Below are 19862 nucleotides of genomic sequence, written 5' to 3'. Positions count from 1 at the left end.
ACAGACAAGAGGACGTACACAAGGGAAATAAACAGAAATGCACATGCTCCTATGAGACCCTAAATCAGAGCTGACACAACACCATGCTTCGACAGTCATCGTCATGTTCTATCACTTGGAGACCCAGGAGAAACGTATATTGAATATAGTCTTTGGCTGTTGGAGGCAGGTCTGGTCTTGAGACTGTTAATATCTAGAGTCTGGTTTTTTGGGTGTGTGTGTGTTTAAGTAGGCTCCACCCACAACATGGGGCTCAAAGTCATGACCCCGAGATCAAGAGTCGCATCCTCTCACAACTGTGCCAGCCAGCCTGTTGGGCCCTATTCATGCCATTTCCCAAAATATAGGTTCCTTGATTCTGCAGCACCCCTAAAATTGCTCTGCTCTCCCAGCAGACGGGGGATGAGATGGAACAGAATGGAGTCTGTGTCGTGGATGAGCTTTGTCCTATGTCTTACTTACGTCTCTTGGTTTCCAAGTTTTCATACGTGCATTTCCCAGAGGATGTTGGTACCCCGGGGTGGGGGGGGGGGCCGGGGGCGGGGAGGACAGTTACAGTGAAATCATTTCAAATATATCTGTCAAAATAGCGCTTGCTCTGCTTGGCCAGGATAAAATGGATATGCCTCAAGGGAGTAAGGACTCACGTGCATTAGGACAACCAGACTTAAGTTATAAATGAAGCCATGAAAACAGGGATGCTTATGCGAGAAACAGAACCGTGCCCTTGAATTTCGTGAGGACTTCGGTTGTACCTCAGGGTTTTTCCCACTGGCTGTTTTCTGATAATAACCAAAGACCAGTGGACACAGGAACCATTAGTAGCTTTTCTATATTTACAGGCTCCAGGCTCTGAGCTGTCAGCACAGAACCGGACGTGGGGCTTGAACTCATGAACCGCGAGATCATGCACCGAGCCGAAGTCGGATGCTTAACTGACTGAGCCACCCAGGCACCCCTGGGCTGATTTCATTTTAGCGAATGTCTCATTAGCCATAGCTGCCTGTCAGTACTGTTTGTCAATCGGACCGTGAACATAACTGAGCATGCCTTTAAGAGCTTGGCTGCCGTGTAGGGAGTGACAAGAATTCAGACCGATCGACCTTGACAAGAGGGCCAGATACGTAACCCAAGTGGCTAAGGATAGTTTTAGGAAACAGGTAAGATTTGATGGACAGAGAGAGGAAAGGCAGGGCAGAGGTGAGGGGGGCGGAGGGATGAGCCAGAACGTGTCGACCAGGAAGCATCAGGAGTCTGTGTGCCTAGAATGTCAAGTTGGAAAAGTGGCCCCAGCAGAGAAGGAGCAGGAGAGAAATTCAGCTCAAAGGAGGCCTTCCTCCCCCACAAAGGATTTCGGATTTTGTACGAAAGGCGATCCTGGGATAAATTTCCATGTTCTCTTCTAGCTGTTCCTGTTCTTCTTGGGTCATCTCAGGTCACACCCACACCTTCCACTACTGGTTATGTCAATAACTTCAAGCGATCCAGAGAGAGGGGCGTACGCACGTCTCTAAATATCTGTGTTTGTCTGCAGTTTTGTGGCCAAGGATGCAAAGCCGTACAGTCGGTTTTGGAGCAGAGAGAAAGCGTGATGTGTTCTCCCATCGACATTACCTGAAGCAGAGAAGCAAACAGCTTCATAGAGTCACGACTCTCACATAATAGAATAATCACAAAATTGCCACTGTCATTGTTTTTGTCTCCGTACTTCATATATTTTGAAGGTTTATGTTACTTAAAAGTGGTGAGGAGATGGCTGTGTTTCTCAGAAGGAGATGAAAAATACAAGCCACTCATAAGATACCAAATGCCCAGTAGACGTCTCCATCTGGGTGTCCCAGAGGCACCCCAGGCTCAGTACCTCCAAGACAAAACAGATTTCTCTCCCTCATCCCCTAAGCAGGCTCCTCCTGCCACAGGCCCTGCCCAAGCGGAACTGTCTGGATGCTGGGACTTCTCCACCTGGCTGCCTCTTCAGCCCTCAAAAGGCAGGATGGGAATGAATGGCTTAGGAATTAACCTTGCCTGGTTTCCAATCCCATCTGGCCACTCAACAAGCTTGATGGCTTTCTAGGAAGATATGGACTAAATAGTGTCCAGAGAAGGGTAATTAACGTTGTCAGAAGGCCTGGAAACTAGGTCAAAGATGAGTCGTGACAGTATGAACTTTCATCCTCGGAAAGAAACTCGCAGTCTCTCGGTCTCGGAAGGGTGGTTTATGTCAGTAACCAAATCTTACCGTGACCTATGAGTGTATGAGTTGTAACGTGGCAACTACAAAGCAGCTTTAGGCAATTTACTGTAACTAGATAGGGTCGTGACTAAAACCACATCCGTGCTTTAAATTAGTGTTTTGACTGTGTAAACCAAACTCTTCAATGAGGCACAGAAATTCCTCATCAGTAACAATTTTCATCTTTTTTATTGTTCGCTGTGGATCCCCAGCACTTAGAATGGTGCCTGACACATAGTCAGCGTTCTGGAAAGATCTGTTGAATGGCTGAATACATTCATTTGTCACATCTACAAATAATCCTTCTCTGAAGGGAACACTCAGGTTTAAAGAAGAAACCCAAGGTTTCCAGAAATATTATTTGGAAACCATTTTTATTCACACGGGATGATTTTCTGATCACCCTTAACATCGGGTGATGAGCCTACAAATGCAAGGTCATTGCATCCTTGGGCCGACACTTGGAATTTTGAATATCCGTCCATGCTGCCCACACCAGAAAGTCCTAAAGGGCATGGGGAAAGTCACTGACTACAGTATACTTCATGTTGGCTCTGCCTTTCCCTCTCTCCCTAGACATGGGATTGGACCAGTTAAAATAAGTACACAATAGGGGTGCCTGGGTGGCTCAGTCAGTTAAGCGTCCGACTTCCGCTCAGGTCGTGATCTCACGGCTCGTGAGTTCGAGCCCCGCGTCGGGCTCTGTGCTGACAGCTCAGAACCTGGAACCTGCTTCGGATTCTGTGTCTCTCTCTCTGTGCCCCTCCCCTGCTCATGCCTCTGTCTCTCTCTTTCTCTCAAAAGTAAATAAACATTTTTAAAAAATATTTTTTTAAAAGAAAGAAAAGTCCCCAGGACTCAGAGTTAAGTTCTTTCATTTGTGTCTTTCTTAGCGTCTGCATTTTAATCAAATCGACAGGCTTGAGTGGCACTGGTGGCCGAGCTGATTTGGAATATGATCGATCCAGGAACAGATCATTTTTCTGGTCTTCAGTCAGAGAAAAGCTGAAGTAGCATTTGCTGGTAGGATCTGAAATCTCTCTGGTGGCCCTATTTCCTGGGGAAAAGGAAAAGATAGGGCTCTGCCTACTTTTCATCATTATCCTGGGGATCCTTCAGAGCAGAGAGCTGAAGGAGGAGCCTTACGAAACCCGAGTCCGTAGTGAGATCCTCCTTGAACCCTAACACAGACCTCTTTCCTCCATGTGCACACATTTAATTATGCAAAATAACTCGTTCAAACATTTTTTAAATACCTAACTGATGCCATCCAGTAACCATGGCTCTAGACTAAGGTGATCTGCTGAAGGAGGAAGCTACTTCCGTTGGAGTATTTGCCTTAAACCTGAACGTCTAAAACAGAGGCCCAACGAATATGAAATTGGTTTTGAGGTTACATTAGCTCGTATGGATGGTAACAGATACTCTGCCGACCTCTAGAAAGACTTCAGGATCCGTTTGTCTTTTGCGTACTTGAAATTTATCCTAGAGAAACACCTAACTGTAATATAACCGGTTCTGATTTTTTTTTATAACAGGGAAAGAAATGGAAACTTTATTAGGCAGCGTATATTCTTCTCAACTGTTACGAAACGTTACCCGCTTACACATTCCTGACATGCCGTATGTTTTATTACCGTCGTGCAAAATGTTCACTTAAAGACATGATTCCTTTTTAAACTAAAGGTATAAAAGGCTCTACAGAAATAGCCAATGTAGATAGAAAATAGTAGCTGAGGCAGATTTCAGCCAAAGGTGAGAAAAAAAAAACATTCTCATCCATCAGCTTGCGTGTCAGTGGAACTGAAGCAGGACGGCTCAGGTAGCTCTAAGATTCTCTCATTTTCCTCCAAAAGACTGATCGTGCTTCTCTGGGTCTCATGTCAGACAGAAGAGCCGAAACGGGTGGAGGCGCTGAGACGTGTGGAACCGATGGCAAGATGGGCCTGTCAGAAACAGAACTCTCCTCTAGGGAAACAGGAAGTGCTGAGGAGTTGTATGAAAAAATGTCCACATCAGGTTATTTGGGATTACTAGTATCCTTGACTCTTACACTTGACTTTTCCATTTCTTCCTCTGCAGCCAGTGCTGATTTCCCATATAATCCAGGACAAGGCCAAGCTATAAGAAATGGAGTCAACAGAAACTCGGCTATCATTGGAGGTGGGTGATGCATAGCACAGGCTCCTCACCTGTGGAAAGTAAGAATTGTCCGTAAATGCGTCGTCTTAAAAAAAACAAAAACAAAAACAAAACCATCATCTAGATTTTTACTGGATTTGTTTCGTTATTTAAATATGACTAAGGATTGTGACCTACGGATATGGAGACACGGATGTAAATGTAACCCGGCTACTTTAAAAAAAAGATTTTTTTTTTAATGTTTATTTATTTTTGAGACAGAGACAGATCGCGAGTGGGGGAGGGGCAGAGAGAAGGAGACACAGAATCCAAAGCGGACTCGGGGCTCTGGGCTGTCAGCACAGAGCCCAACGCGGGGCTTGAACTTGCAACCCATGAGACCGTGACCTGAGCCGCAGTCAGACGCTTAACCGACTGAGCCACCCGGGTGCCCCGTAACCTGGCTGCTTTTCAATGCTGACCCGTAAGAATGGGATGGTCGTGCCAGGCTAGCCAGAGCCTGAACAGGCAGGCCGGCCATCGTGCAGGAGCCACAATAGCCTCCTCCCTCCCCTCTTTTCCCCTTCTCACTCCCGCACATCCCAAAAGGCCCAGGATCACTTATTGCAAAAACAGGCAGGAGTGTGCCAGTCTGGCTGCCGTTATCTTAATAAAGATCATCAGAAAATTAATAAGCCAGGGTATCTAAAATATTCCAGTGTCTTTTCTCCCCAGGGACGGCTGCAGAATAATTGAAGCCTCCTAGCCCAGTCCTTCTTATTTGGGTTGGTATCCTTGCCCCCTGTTGCCCACCGTCTCTTCTGCCTGAGCCCCCGTCTTACTGCATCCAGGTGTCCCCTGCATGTCTGAGGACAGCTAATACTGTAATCGTATCAAGGGTCTTAAACCCAGCCAATCACCTTGGCTTAGTCGGTAGGTCTCTTTTCCACATGGAGAAGTAGATGCCTGTAAGAAATACCTGACTTGGGGCACCTGGGTGGTTCAGTCGGTTGCGTGTCCGACTTCAGCTCAGGTCATGATCTCACAGTTTATGAGTGCAAGCCCCGCGTCGGGCTCTGTGTTGACGGCTTCAGATTCTGTGTCTCCCCCTCCCTCTGTCCCTCCCCTGCTCACGCTCTCTGTCTCTCCCTCTCTCTCAAATAAACATTTTTAGAAAGAGAGAAATATATGTGACTCTAAAACTAGAATACATTTAGAATGCCGCCTAAATCACATTGTCCAATCATGTCAGTACAGTCTTATCAAGGTCCCTCTCCTGTGTTTTGTTTTTTTTTTTGTTTTGTTTTGTTTTTTTCAATGTTTATTTATTTTTGGGACAGAGAGAGACAGAGCATGAACGGGGGAGGGGCAGAGAGAGAGGGAAACACAGAATCGGAAACAGGCTCCAGGCCCTGAGCCATCAGCCCAGAGCCCGACGCGGGGCTCGAACTCACGGACCGCGAGATCGTGACCTGGCTGAAGTCGGACGCTTAACCGACTGCGCCACCCAGGCGCCCCTGTTTTGTTTTTTTAAGATCAACTTTATTGAAGCATGATATGCATGTGTGTAAGCGTAACAGGTCAGTGACTCGTGACAAACACAAACACCCGTAGCCACCACCACAATGAAGATCTGGAACATTCCCACCCACAGAAAGCTCTTTGTGCCCCCGTAGAGTCCATGCTTTGCCCTGCCCCATTCCCAAGAAGGGCCACCTCTGATTTGCTTTTTGCCGTGTTGATAACTGTTACCTCCTTTAGAGTGGCGTAGAAATGGAATCATAGAGTATGTCATCTGTTCGTGCCTTCTTTCGCTCAACGTCATGTTTCTGAGGTCTGTCCACATGGTTGCATGAATCGATAGGCTGTTCATTTTTATTGCCAAGTTGTGTTTTGCTGTGTGAATGTACTAGAATTCATTTTATCTGCTCACCTGTGGCTGTTTGGTTTGTTTCCAGGTCTGAGCTATTTTGAATAAAGCTGCTATGAGTATTCTTGTTGAAGTCTTATGTGAACATAAGTTTTCATTTCTCTTTGGTAGTTCCTGGGAGTGCAGTTGCCAGGTGTGACAGAAAGTGGAGACTAGACTCTGTAAGAAATTGCCATACAGTTTTCCAAAACGGTTGAACCGTTTACATCCCCGCAGTTCCTATCTGACAGGCCAGGCTTGCTCCACAATCTTATCAGCACTTGGTATTGTCGGTCTTCTTAATTTGAGCCACTCCAGTGGATGAGTAGTGGTAGCTCGTTGCAGTTTTAATGTGCAATGAGCTGATGATTAATAACCCTGAGCGTCTTTTCATGTGCCTGTTGCCATTTCTAAATCTTTTGTGAAGTGTCTGTTTAAAACTCTTTCTCCGGGGTGCCTAGGTGGCTCAGTCGGTTAAGTGTCCAACTTTGGCTCAGGTCATGATCTCCCAGTTTGTGGGTTTGAGCCCTGCATTGGGCTCTGTCCTGACAGCTCAGAGCCTGGAACCTGCTTCAGATTCTGTGTCTCCCTCTCTCCCTGCCCTCCCCCGCTCATTGTTCTCTCTCTCTCTCCCTCTCTCCCTTCCTCCCTCTCTCTCTCTCTCTCAAAAATAAGCATTTAAAAAATAAAAAATAAAAACTCCTTCCCCATCTTTTAACTGGATTATTGGACTTCTTTTGAGTTATAACAGTTTTTTTTATTTTCTAGATAGTTCAAGTCCTGTGTCAGACATATGTATTGTGAATATTTTCTCCAATCTGTGACATGCCTTTTCATTTTCTTAGTGGTATTTTTTTTTAAAGCAAGAAATCTAAATTTTGATGAAGTCTTATTTTTTTAATCTTTTTATGGCTTGCGATTTTTTTTTAATTCTATTTTAATGATATGTCTCTTCAAGATTGTGAAGATTTCTTCCTATGTTTTCTTCTAGAACTTTTATAGCTTTGGTTTCTGTTAACTAAGTCTGTAATCACTTTGAGTTAACATTGGTACATAGCATGAGATAAAGGTCAAAGACATTATTTTCCAAACTAATATCCAGTTATTCTAAAACTACTTGTTGAAAAGACTATATACTTTTTCCAAATTTAATCTCCTTGGCACTTTTGTCAAAAATCAATAGACCATATATGTGTATGTCTGTTTTCTGGACTCTGTTGTGTTTTGTTGATGTATTATATATCTTTCTTTACCCAATACCATGCTTGCTGTATTGTTTTACCTTTATACTAAGTCTTGAGACAGCAACATGCATTCTCCAGCTATTTCTTTTTTGTTTTTTCAAAATTACGTTGGCTATTCTGGACCCTTTACTTTATTGCCATATAAAATTTAGAATCAACTTATAAATTTCTACCAAAGAAAAAGTTTGCTGAGATTTTCATTGGGATTGCATTAGGTCTATAAATGGACATCAAAACAATACTGAGTGCTTCGGCTCTTAAAGGTGGTCTATCCATCCATTTATCTATGTCTTTAATTTCTGTCAGTAAGGTTTTGTGGTTTTGAGCGAACACAGCCTTGAACAACTGTGTTCAATTTGTTTTATTATAAATGGTATTGTTTTATTACTTTTTTAAGTTTTTATTACTTTAAATGTTCTTCCAAGTATTTTCTTGCTAGTATATAAAAATACAGTTGATTTTTGTGGCCTTGCTAAATTTACTGTTAGTTCTAGACACTTCACATATATATATATTACTTAGGATTTTCTAAGAGATGGTCATGTCACCTGAGAATAGAGAAAAATTTTACTTCTTCACAGTCTGTACACTTTTTATTTCTTTTTTGTTTTATTGCACTGACAAGGATTTCTGGTACATTGAGAGAGAGGACTTGCTTCCATTGTTTCCTGTTTTAGAGAGAATATGTTTACTCTTTTAGTATTGACTAGGGTATTAGCTGTAGGTTTCTCGTAGATGAAGTTTATCAGGTTGAGAAAGTTTCCTTCTACTGATACTTTCTGAGAGGCTTCACAATGAATGGAGGTTGAAATTTGTCATATGCTTTTTCTCCTATATTTCTTTAATGTGGTAAATTACATCGCTTTGTTTTTTAATGATAAACCAGACTTGCATTCCTAGAATTAACACCCCTTCACCATAATATATTCTCTGCCACACATTGCCAGATTTGATTTGCTAAAATTTTATTAAAGAGGACTGTTGCCCCATAGTTGTGTTTTCTTGTGATGTGTTTGTCTGGTTTTGCTATCAGGATAATGCTGGCCTCATAAAATGAGTTGAGCAGTAGTTCCTCCTCATCTGTTTAACTGTCTGTCAGTTCCTCAGAGAATAGCATTAAGATCTCCAAATATAACTGTGAATTGGTCTAATCTCCTTTCAGTCCTGTCCATGTGTGTTGCTGGTGTTTTGTGTGGGGGAGGGTGGCATGAGAGAGAACCATGGCAACACGAGGAAAGTGGTGTTGGAGGGATGTATACAAGGTCTGTTTAACCTCCAGTGCCTCTCCTGCCTCCACCAGGTGTCATCGCTGTGGTGATTTTCACCATTCTCTGCACCTTGGTCTTCCTCATTCGGTACATGTTCCGCCACAAGGGCACCTACCACACCAATGAAGCAAAGGGAGCAGAGTCAGCAGAGAGCGCGGATGCTGCCATCATGAACAACGACCCCAATTTCACAGAGACCATTGACGAAAGCAAAAAGGAATGGCTCATCTGAGGGGTGGCTATTTGGCTGTGGGAGAGGGAGGGGCTAGCTATTCGGGAGGAGGGAACGGGACAAAAGTGCACCCTACTTTATACTCTTGAGCACATCCTTAAAATATCAGCACAAGTCGGGGGAGGCAAGCAACAGAAAATTCTGGAGACTGATCGCCACAAAAAGTACTTTTTAATATTTCTTTATAGCTGAGTTTCCCTGTCTGTATCAAATCAAAATAATACAAAAAATGCTTTTAGAGTTTAAGAAACAATTGAAATTTGTAGGTAATACTGTCTTATTTTGTGTGTGTTTAGAGGTGTTCTAAAAACCCATGGTAACAGGGCAAGTTTTCTACATTTTTAAGAGCCCTTAGAATGTGGATATTTTTTTTCTTGAGAAAAGTTGATGCACATGGCCTCCAGCATTCTCTTCCTTTTGCATATAGTCAATTTTTAATGGGCTGTCGTAGTAACTAGTTCGTGTTCATATGCTATTTCTTTTGGTGTCCTGTAAATTGGAAAAGGAAAGGAAGGGGCCAACAGAACCTATTGTTTGCCAGTTTTCAAAGAGACCTCAATCTATGCCTATTCTCTGAGCATTTCCACCTAAAGCACTGAAGGAAGTGAGCATATGGCACCTGTTGTGTAACAACACAACTAACACAGCAGAGAGAAGCATTAAGAACCAGGGGAAGTAGTTTCGTATATTGGGATTGTTGGTTTTATTTTTCATCAGATTCTACAAGCTAATACTGTTCCGTGTGCATAGTCTTAGACCTCTTCATGACCTGTGACTGTCAGCTACAATGCGGTGGTGACCAGCTGTTACAAAAGATTTTTCCTCTGCTTTACCTACATCATGTTAGGTTACACTGTATGTGTGTGGGGGCACCTCGGTGGGGAATTAGAGCCAGATGCTATGATTTGTTTGCTCTGTTCCTTTTAGAGTTGTAGCAAGAGTGTGGACACTTTCTAATGAATGATGCATAAATTAGGTTGCTCTTCTTATCTTGCTTTAAATCTTAGTTTTTAAGCCCTTGTGACAAAATCCTAGCAGACCATGTCCTCCAAATGGACACGCCACAATAAAGCCAGGTTATGATTGCTATTATTATTGCTTTACTCCAGAATCATATGGAAAATACTGCCGTATTTTCCATCATCTAATCCATGTATCGTTCCATCCTAAACAGACACACTGCCACGATTCAGGGACCTCTTTGGCAGATACATCTGAACCTTAGGTTCATGACCAACCTGATAACTGACTGTTGCTTCTCAGAGAATGGACACGTCTAGTTAGTCACACCTCAGTCTAATCAGGAATCTTGACCAACTTGTTCCAACAAAGAACTCGTTGGTTTTATTTAAAAATGATAGACTTTGTGCGTAAATAGATGGGACAAAGCTCCTATTGAAGCATCCAAGAAATAATTTCATTGATCTCTTTTTGTAAATTACACAAGCTATGTCTAGAATGACTACCATTTATGATCATGATAGTTCAGACTCTGAGTAAGTACTTTAAAAATTTTTTTCAGACTCCAACATTTTGAGGAATTCAGTAGGATCCCTTTTTTCCTTCTCCTCCTGGAAGCATGTAAGATGAGGTTCAAAAAGTATTATTGCTGTTTTTCTGACAGCGTGCCTCAATAAAATGGATATTCTAGTTTGTTAGGGTTATATGTACGTATTTTTCAAGATTCTCAGTATGCCTTTGCTTTTTGGAGGATCTCAGTTTCTTGGGTAATGAAAACTGTTATCTAGAGTTGCCAAGGGCCCCCTGCACCTGTATATGACACATTCCAAAGGAGATACTGGACCAGTTCATTCCCATCAGAGTCGAGGTAACAGAACAAAAGGGAATCGGAACGCCTTTCACAGTTGCTGACCCTCAGCCACTGTCACGAGCACCCTTACCTTAAAGACGTCTTGATCATTATTCCATAATACACGTTGTTAAATGAAAAGTACGTGGTACGACTAAAGAGCAGAACAGGAGAACCCAAGTGACATGTTAAAAACAAAGCCTGTTTTGATGACTACCATTAAGGGCTGTTTTGTGTATTATCAAATTACGAAAGCAAATTTTAAACATTATGTTTTGTAGAAAGGTTTTTTAGAATTTGTTTTAAACCTGCTTTATAGCTATTAATTTTGCACTTCACAAATAATGCCAGATGGAAATGTATTGTTTCTGGCGTTTCCCGTGATAGCTTTCTTCTTTATGCACTGTGTCAGCATTTTCCCTTTCTTCCCAAAATGATTAAGGGGTTAAAACAATCAAAAACAGTCCCTGACACTAAAACGGCCTTACCCTTTCTTTTCACTCTCTTCTTCCCTCTTTCCTGCCTCAAAAGGTGAAAAATAAAACCCAACACTTCCTTCACCAAATTTGCAAACCTAGGGCACTGGACTGACTGAGGGCTCAGTGGGTCTCCCATGTCACTGCCGTTAAGACATACAGTATGCCCTTAAGGGGGTAAGTCCGGCCAGCAGACAAGACACAAAAACGTAGATAAGGTATTAAGTAACTAAGTTAAGTGCCAAGGGAGTGCTGGAAATCCTTGGCTTCTCTTTGGGATTGTGGGCTTCACCAAAAGTCCTAAATGTATCTATGAAGGCCATATCCAGTACGTTCTAAATGGTCAGTAATTTATGTGAAGATAAAGAAACATCTCTTTTTTTCCAGCTCCCTCCCTTGAAATCTCAGGACGATGCTCCCTCCCTTGAAAGCTCACGATATCGTGATCCAAGCTCCATGTCTAATCTTGCTTTGTCAGTCACATCCCGCAAAACCTTGACATTCTTCTGTCCCAGTCCATTATCATTCTAGTCCAGAGGGCTAGTGGCAACCTCTTTAAATAATAAACAAAAACAAAAAGAAAAAAATTCAGAAACAAGAAGCTGCTTTAAGGTTTCAGGAAGAACTGATGGCTGACTTAAGTTTGTACAGGAAGCATCTTCCACGTAGAAAGCAAACATCTAGGTTTTGACGAGGTAGGAGCAGGACTTTGAAAGCAAGATCGGTGCCATTCTCAGCTCTCAAAATAACATATTCCCTAGAGCACAAGGAAACTGTCGTAGTAACAGTTTAGCTTAGGAGGTGAGAAGTTACATTGTCAAGTTCTTCTCTGATCCTTCTTAATGTGTAAGGCTATGGGAGCTAGAAACAAGGGTTTGGAGGGCCTTTGTTGGACAGTTTCCCGTTACCCTGAGTTTGATGAACAAGCATCCTTTACTAACAGGAGCAGGGATTCAGAGGCATAGGAAAAAGAACTGGCATGAGCCAAAGAGTAGATCTTAATGTTACTGTTGAACGTCTGTGGAGCCGCCCCCAGATGCCCTCAAAGAGCTGGGCACAAAGACACACACCATAGGAAGCGCCGAAGGAAAAAGTAGCTACCAAATAGGAAAACGCAGTGTCAGCGTGGCGTCCGGAAGAAACTTTTCTTTCCTTCTATTACGGGATCTGCTCTTTTTTTCCCTCTCCTTCCTTGTATGGGGTAAGCATTGCAAAGGTCTCTTTATGCCTCTAAACAATTAGCACCTCATTTAAACCGCTTAATATTGTTTCCTTTTCATCATCCTGTCCAGCAGTTTTCAAAAAGAAAGGCAGCAGTTATTAAATTGGATGCCAGTTAGCCAGCCAAAAACAGGTCCTAAGTTACTAGTGACAATAGAACCAGCTGATCCTGAAATAGATGAGAGACAGACAGCACCTCTAGCTGATTGGGGCTGAAACCAACGAGCGCCATGTTTAAAATGATATGGTGAGCGTAGACCCTGGGCATCAGCTGATAGAGTCCTCACCCTTTCTCTCTCCCTGGCTTGCCACGTGATCTTTGTCAGACTGGTGAACCTTGGTCCCTCTTTGCCCCATATTTAAGATACAGCTGCTCTGCCCACTTAATAGGACAATCGTGAGGGGCCATTGAGTCTTGACTGCAGCGTCCTTTGACACCCAAATATAAAGACCCAAGTCAGTGGAGCCCTCTGGAAGACTTACCCTCTGGCCTGTGGTTGTAAGACACACCAAATGAACAATGTGCCCACATCCGGGAGTGTGCAGACTTGTGAGGCATTGCTGTACAGCTGCTAAATTGTTAATCACGTAGACTGCCCAGGACCTAACCTGTCAATACTGGAAGATGCAACATCCGAAGGCCAGAGAAATCAGAACTTCGCATGCACAAAGCCCTGCGTCCCCACCCAGATGGGACTTACAGCTTACACATGCCCCCAATGCAATTGGGCTGGCTCGTACATAAGACGACACAAGAAACAAATGTGATTTTTCCGTGTAGCCTAGTGGCAACGTGCCTACACTACATACGCCCTGCATGATAATGTTGGAAACTTTAGAATAGATGTCTTTCACAGCAGTATTTTCTGGGTATGCGTGGTATGTAGAAGTCATTGTCGATGAAATAGGGAAACCGTGTTGAAAAGTTGATTATCTCCCGTGGAGCAAGGACTGGCAGATTATAAAGATACCTGAGCGCACAGGTATTAATATCCAACATGCACTTCCAAGGTCACTTTCCAGATGAAAATGTGCTTTAAGATCAGGTCTACACAGGTGGCCTGCAACGTTTCCAAGTTCAGTTTATTTCCAAACAGCCACCGCTGGGTTCTAACATGGCTATGAAGACATCCTCTCAAAGTAGGCCAAGAAACAGTTCAGATGTTACTGATTCTAAGTTTGGTTGGGTTTTTGCATTTTTTTCAGTGAGCATCGTGACTGCGGAGGTCAGGGTTGTGAAAAGCTGGGCTAAGTATTCTTTCTGTAAAGTCGATTAGGATTCCACCCTGCGAAATGACACAAAAGTTCACTCTCTAAAAGCAACAGCATGTTAAACTACAATGAAAGAAGGAAACTATGTATGTATGCCTAATATCCTTTGTGAATGTCTTTCATTTAACTGAAATTATATTAGAAACCAGATTGATAAATAAAAAATCCAAAATAGTTTTAATTATCCTAAAAGCGATTCTTTGTGTTTTGTTCCACTTGATTCTCTCAGAAGCCATTTTCAACTTTCAGTGAAGAAAGTTCCGGGCACTGGAACATACATCTGTTGGGAATATAATCTTTCCCAAAACTACAGCGGTACAGTCACTCTTCAAAGACGGGTCTTCCGTGGACGCGTTCGTCGTTAACCTTCTTGGGCCACATGTGCCTCCCCTCCCCCATTTTTCTTAATGTAGCATAATGGATATTGGCTCCATGTTTTAGATTAATTTACACACAGCTTGATAAAATGCAGTTAGAGTTAAGTGACGTCCAGAATACATTCCGAGCCTTGCTTAGAATGAGGGAGTAACACTGGATAATGGGCAAATAGATTCAGGCCAGTCAACCAGACAACAGAGATGTGCAACGTGTCTTTCTAAGTGCACTCCAGATGCGTTAAGAGCCGTAGTCCTAAATTATTCCTCCTATTTGCTGGTCTTCAGTTAACATTGGGAAGCCATTTCCTTTTAATCAATTCTCAGTGAAGCATTTCAACGTATACCAAATCAGTGTGAATTCCCAGTTAAAAGCCCAACCTCTCTGCTCCTTAGCAATTCCCGAGGCCAGTCTATCGCAATGATACTCAAGTCTTCTAGAAAGCTCTTGGTAATGATCCTGCTTTACTGGTGTGACCCAACAGGTGGAGAATATCAGAAAGTCCCTTGAGTAAAGAAAGCCAGCACTTATGAAAGTTCACAGCACATTTTAAAGGAGTGAGCGGGCGTGTTAGGCCTTAACATCTCCGCCAAGAACGTGTGAGCCACAGCACGCTTACCTCCCTTCCCAGTACCACCTACCATGCGCCGTGTAGACATCGAGATCAGTAATTTGCAGGAGGACAGTACCTTCCTTTGGCACAAGGCAGGATCTGTTGAGTAAATGGGGGTATAAAAGTAGAGAAGGGGCCGAAGGGAGACTTGTAGGGGGGATTTCACTCTTTGTCAGTAATGACATGGCATGGTGGGTTTACCAGAACATAGAGAAGAGGAGATCATTGTGTTCTGTCTTGAGAAGGGGTTTGTGTGAACCTAAGCAGAAAGCCAGCTCTTTATAGCAAGTGTTATGAGTAATCATTAGCACGTGCTCACTTGGCCTTGGTCACTCTGAAATCACAAATTCAGTGAAGCCTGAGCTAAATAATCCTTGTGCCTTAATGGTCCCTCTCTCCCGGCAACACTTCCCTCCCCACCGCCCCCCCCCCCCACCGCGCCACAAACATACCCAGCATGACTGCATAGGACCGGGAAGAGAACACAACTTTCTTGATTGCATTTCCATGGCCTTTACATCCATCTTCATTCATCCTCTGGGTGTACGTAAGTAGAATCTCTTGAGATGGGGCAAATATACACATATTCCGGGGATGCCTGGGTGGCTCAGTTGGTTGAGCATCCAACTCTTGATTTTGTCTCAGGTCATGATCCCAGGGTCATGGGATCAAACCCCACATTGGGCTCTGTGGCGAGCATGGAACCTGCAAGGGATTCTCTCTCTCTCTCCCCCTCTGGCCCTCTCCTCTGCTCACGCTCTCTCTCTCTAAAAACAAAACAAAACAAAAACATACACCAAGTCTTCTCCAAAGGAATGAAACCAACATTTTTTAAGTCCCTTGACCTAAGGTATGAGAAAGTTAGCCATTTCTTCTAGAAATAGAAATTCAAAATAATGAAATTTAAATTTTTTTAACATTTATTTTTGAGAGACAGAGAGAAACAGAGCACAAGCAGGGGAGGGGCAGAGAGAGAGGGAGACACAAAATCCAAAGCAGGCTCTAGGCTCCGACCTGTCAGCACAGAGCCTGATGTGGGGCCCGAACTCACAAGCCGTGAGATCATGACCTGAGTTGAAGTCAGATGCTCAACCCGCTGAGCCACCCATGTGCCCCTCAAAATTATGAAATTTAACCGAAGATATGAAAGACATGAAAAAGGCCAAGAGGATGAAAACAATGAAGTCGTTTTGTGTTCACAAATAGCAATTTAGCAGATAAAATTCTTAAGTCTGGGAAGATGACCTCTAACCTGGGACACAAAAGCAAGCTTCTCAATCACGAAAGCTAGAGAGAGAGGGTAAGTATGAGGTTACCCCCCGGAGTGCCAATATATCCAGACTAGGGGCAACCTTTGAAGCCAGGGAGAAGGCACATTTAGGACAAATCAGGGGGAAAAATACTTTATAGTGGAGCTGGTAAGACTTGTTAGGGGCAAAAAACCCAACCCAACAACACATGATTATCTTCCAAAAATAACTGAAATTATTTCAACAGTGACCTCACCACATGGATTTTAAAGGGAAATCAAGGGGCGCCTGGGTGGCGCAGTCGGTTAAGCGTCCGACTTCAGCCAGGTCACGATCTCGCGGTCCGTGAGTTCGAGCCCCGCGTCGGGCTCTGGGCTGATGGCTCGGAGCCTGGAGCCTGTTTCCGATTCTGTGTCTCCCTCTCTCTCTGCCCCTCCCCCGTTCATGCTCTGTCTCTCTCTGTCCCAAAAATAAATAAACGTTGAAAAAAATAAATAAATAAATAAAAATAAAAATAAAGGGAAATCAAGATTATGGAATCATAATTAATTTACTAAATCTTTACAGAACACCCTCATGTGCACGCGGTGCTATTCTCGACACTGAGGATTCCCTAGAGATCAAGAAGACGCATCCCTTCTCTCAGGAAACTTGGGTTCTAGCGGGAGGAGAAAGATAACAAGCAGATAAATAAATAATATGGAAGAAAAGATAACTTCTAGTCAGGGGAGTCCTTTTATTTTTACTTTAGGGAAGGAGAGAGCAAGCGTGAGCTGGGAAGACAGGCAGAGGGAGAGAAAGAATCTCAAGGAGGTTCCACACCCAGCAGGGGGCCTGACGCGGGGCTTGATCCCACGACCCTGGGATCGTGACCTGAGCCGAAATCAAGAGCCGGACGCTCAGCCGACTGAACCACCCCAGGCAGGCAGGGGATTTATTTTAGTTCATTTTAATAACTGCTTCCAACTGGCGGTGGGGAAGGACTCCACAGAGGGGACAGTGAAGCTGAGAACTGAATGAGTCTTTCAAAGATGAAAGGAGGCCTCGTTCTAGATAAGGGAACAACTGGTACAAAAGCCCCGAGGTCACAGTGAGCTTGGAACTTAGACACAGAGAGTCAGTGTGTCTGGAAAGAGGAAGGGAGAAGACGCCACCCACTATGTGACCGTTTGTTCTGACCCAGTTCTGAGCTGGAGAGACTCAAACACCACAACTTGAAGGTTTTTACAGCGTATCTGGCAAGGTCCTCTAGGGAAACAGACTTAGTAGGAGCAAGAGAGAGATTTATCTAAAGGAATTAGTGCTTCTAACTGCGGTTGGCAAATCCAAAATCCATAAGGCAGCCTGGCTGGTTGGAATCCCAGGAAGGACTCCTCTGCTGTGGTCTTGAGGCATGACTCCTTCTTCAGGAACCCTCAGGTTTTTTTTTCCTCTTAAGGCCTTCAGCTGATTAAGCGAGGCCCACCCACTTTATGGAGGATAATCGCCTTTACTTGCAGTCAGCTGACTGTAATTGTTAATCACATATGCAGAAAACCTTCACAGCTACAAGTAGACTAGTACGTGATCAACCGCCTGGGCACCAGAAACAGGCCAGATTGACAGAAAATCAAGCACCACTGAGGGTTCCACTAGGGCATCATAGGGGGGAAGGCGGAATTGCTTCCAACATTTGTGTGTGTGTGACTCAAGAGGGAAATGATTTGGTCTTATCTTTCCGGTTACAGCACTAGATTCTGTATCCTTTTGGGTAAATACCTAGTAGTGCCATTGCTGGGTCGTAGGGTAGTTCTATTTTTAACCTTTTGAGGAACCTCCATACTGTTTTCCAGAGCAACTGCACCAGTTGGCGTTCCCACCAGCAGTGCAGAAGGGTTCCTCTTTCTCCGCATCCTAGCCAACGTGTGTTGTTTTGGTGTCGTTAATGGCAGCCACTCTGACAGGTGTGAGCAGGTTCGCAGGGGCACATGCACCCCAATGTTTCTAGCAGCGCTATGGACAATGGCCAAAGTGTGGAAAGAGCCCAAATGTCCACCAACTGATGAATGAGAAAGAAGATGTGGTGTATAAATACCCACACACACACACACACACACACACACAGTGGAATATTACTCAGCCATCAAAAAGAATAAACTCTTTCCATTTGCAACAACCAGAATTTGAGTGTAATTACGTTAAGCGAAATAAGTCAGAGAAAGACAAATATATGAATTCACTCGTATGTGGAATTTAAGAAACAAAACAGACGAACCAGGCGGGGGGAGAGAGGCAAGCGGGGAGCCATAAAACAGACTCTTAACTGCAGAGAACGCACGGAGGGTTGCTGGAGGGGAGCTGGGTGGGGGATGGGCTAAATGGGTGTGGGCATTCAGGACACCTGTGCTGAGCCCTGGGTGTCATATGTAAGTGATGAATCATTGGGTTCTACTCCCGAAACCAAAATTACACTATAGGTTAACTAACTGGAATTTAAACAAAAACTGAAAAAAAAAAAAAGGAATAAAAGAAAAGAAAGAATGGAAAAAAAAAGAGAGAGAGAGTCTGAAGTTCAGCCCAAATCCTAGAATCTCAAGCAAAGACCAACAGGCTGCTTGATGAGATGGAAAACTGCACGGCCTGCTGGCTGCCTCCCTCGGTGCACCTGGAAAGGCCGCAGAAGCAAGAAGGAAGTGTAGACCCTGTGAGGAGACTGGGGAGATGAGGCCCGAAAGGGCTGTGCCAGGGCGAGGCCCAGGTGCCCGACGGAGACGCGCCCTGACCTTGCACTCTCCTGCCGGGGAGGCCCTCGCAGACCACTACCCCCCCTCCGCGGGGCCGCGGGACTGTACCCCCAGCTCCAGCCGGGCCCCCCAGCATCGTCGGCCTTCAGGGCGACCTGAGGAGCAAAACTCCAGGGGTGTGAGCGGCTCCGCCAGGCCTGAGGTTTCTCTCCCGTCCGTCCCTCTTACCGCAGGCCCGGGGCTGAAACGCTCTGAACAAGATAGTGTAGGGGCTGATTCTAGAAGTTGCTTGAGGGGCAGGAGGGGGCCCCACGCCAGCTGCGGGATCGCATCCCCCCAGATTCGCAAATTCGTCCCTGAAAGTCATGTCTGAAGATGTTCACGTCGGTGGTGTTCGTGCAGCCGGGATCTGACGAGCGTGCGGCATGGTGTAAACATGTTCAGAGTCTGCGTGACCACTTACTAGCCCCTTGACCTGTTCGTCATTGTCTTCGTCTGTAAAATGGGGACAGTAACACAATTTACCACATGGGAAATCCTTCTGTAAGGATTACTCAGTACATGGGAAGTGCTTAGAACAGTGTTGACATATTGTAAGCTCTCCATTAATGCTAGCTTTTTAAAAAAAAGCGGAGGGCCTGGGTGGCTCAGTCGGTTAAGCTTCCGAGTCATGACTTTGGCTCAGATCGTGATCTCATGGTTCGAGCCCCTGCATCGGGCTCCGTGCTGACAGCACAGAGCCTGCTTGGGATTCTCTCTCCCCCTCTCTCTGCCCCTCTTCCTCTCTGTCTCTCTCTCTCAAAATAAATAAATAAACTTTAAAAATGAAAAATAAAATGTTTTTAACGAGTGATAACCACCCCCCCCCAGAGAAATTCTTGCAAAGATCCATGAAGGGACATGTATAAGGACACCCACCCGTAAGAGTGCCTGGGGTGGCCAAGAGTGGCAGGCATCTCAAGTGTCTGTCCCTAGGAAATTTGTCATGTGAGAGAAGGTGAAGGCCTTACAGCCCGTAGAAGTAACAAACTAGATACGTATACAGCAACATTAAGTCTTACGTCATCAAAATACAGTTCAGAGCGGAAAGTGTAGGAAATAAAACTAGACCCACA

The 19862-nt window shown here is 44.2% G+C and overlaps 1 protein-coding gene across 1 annotated transcript in view; it reads left to right on the top strand.

The window, feature by feature from the left end:
• CNTNAP2 (contactin associated protein 2) overlaps positions 1-13978 on the top strand; it is a 2003978-nt gene extending 1990000 nt beyond the window's left edge. Inside the window, exons 23-24 of the mRNA XM_040471688.1 lie at positions 4316-4396; positions 8808-13978. Of these exons, the coding sequence (XP_040327622.1) occupies positions 4316-4396; positions 8808-9007 (281 nt within the window). The 3' untranslated portion in view covers positions 9008-13978. The remainder of the gene's footprint in view (positions 1-4315; positions 4397-8807) is intronic.
• Positions 13979-19862: the final 5884 nt, after the last annotated feature.

This window comes from Herpailurus yagouaroundi, unplaced genomic scaffold (assembly GCF_014898765.1).
Source record: "Herpailurus yagouaroundi ecotype Mexico unplaced genomic scaffold, PumYag 100, whole genome shotgun sequence".
Classification (NCBI taxonomy): domain Eukaryota; kingdom Metazoa; phylum Chordata; class Mammalia; order Carnivora; family Felidae; genus Herpailurus; species Herpailurus yagouaroundi.
The sequence above is the reverse complement of the archived record's forward strand: the minus strand, read 5'-3'. Positions and strand labels throughout refer to the sequence as shown.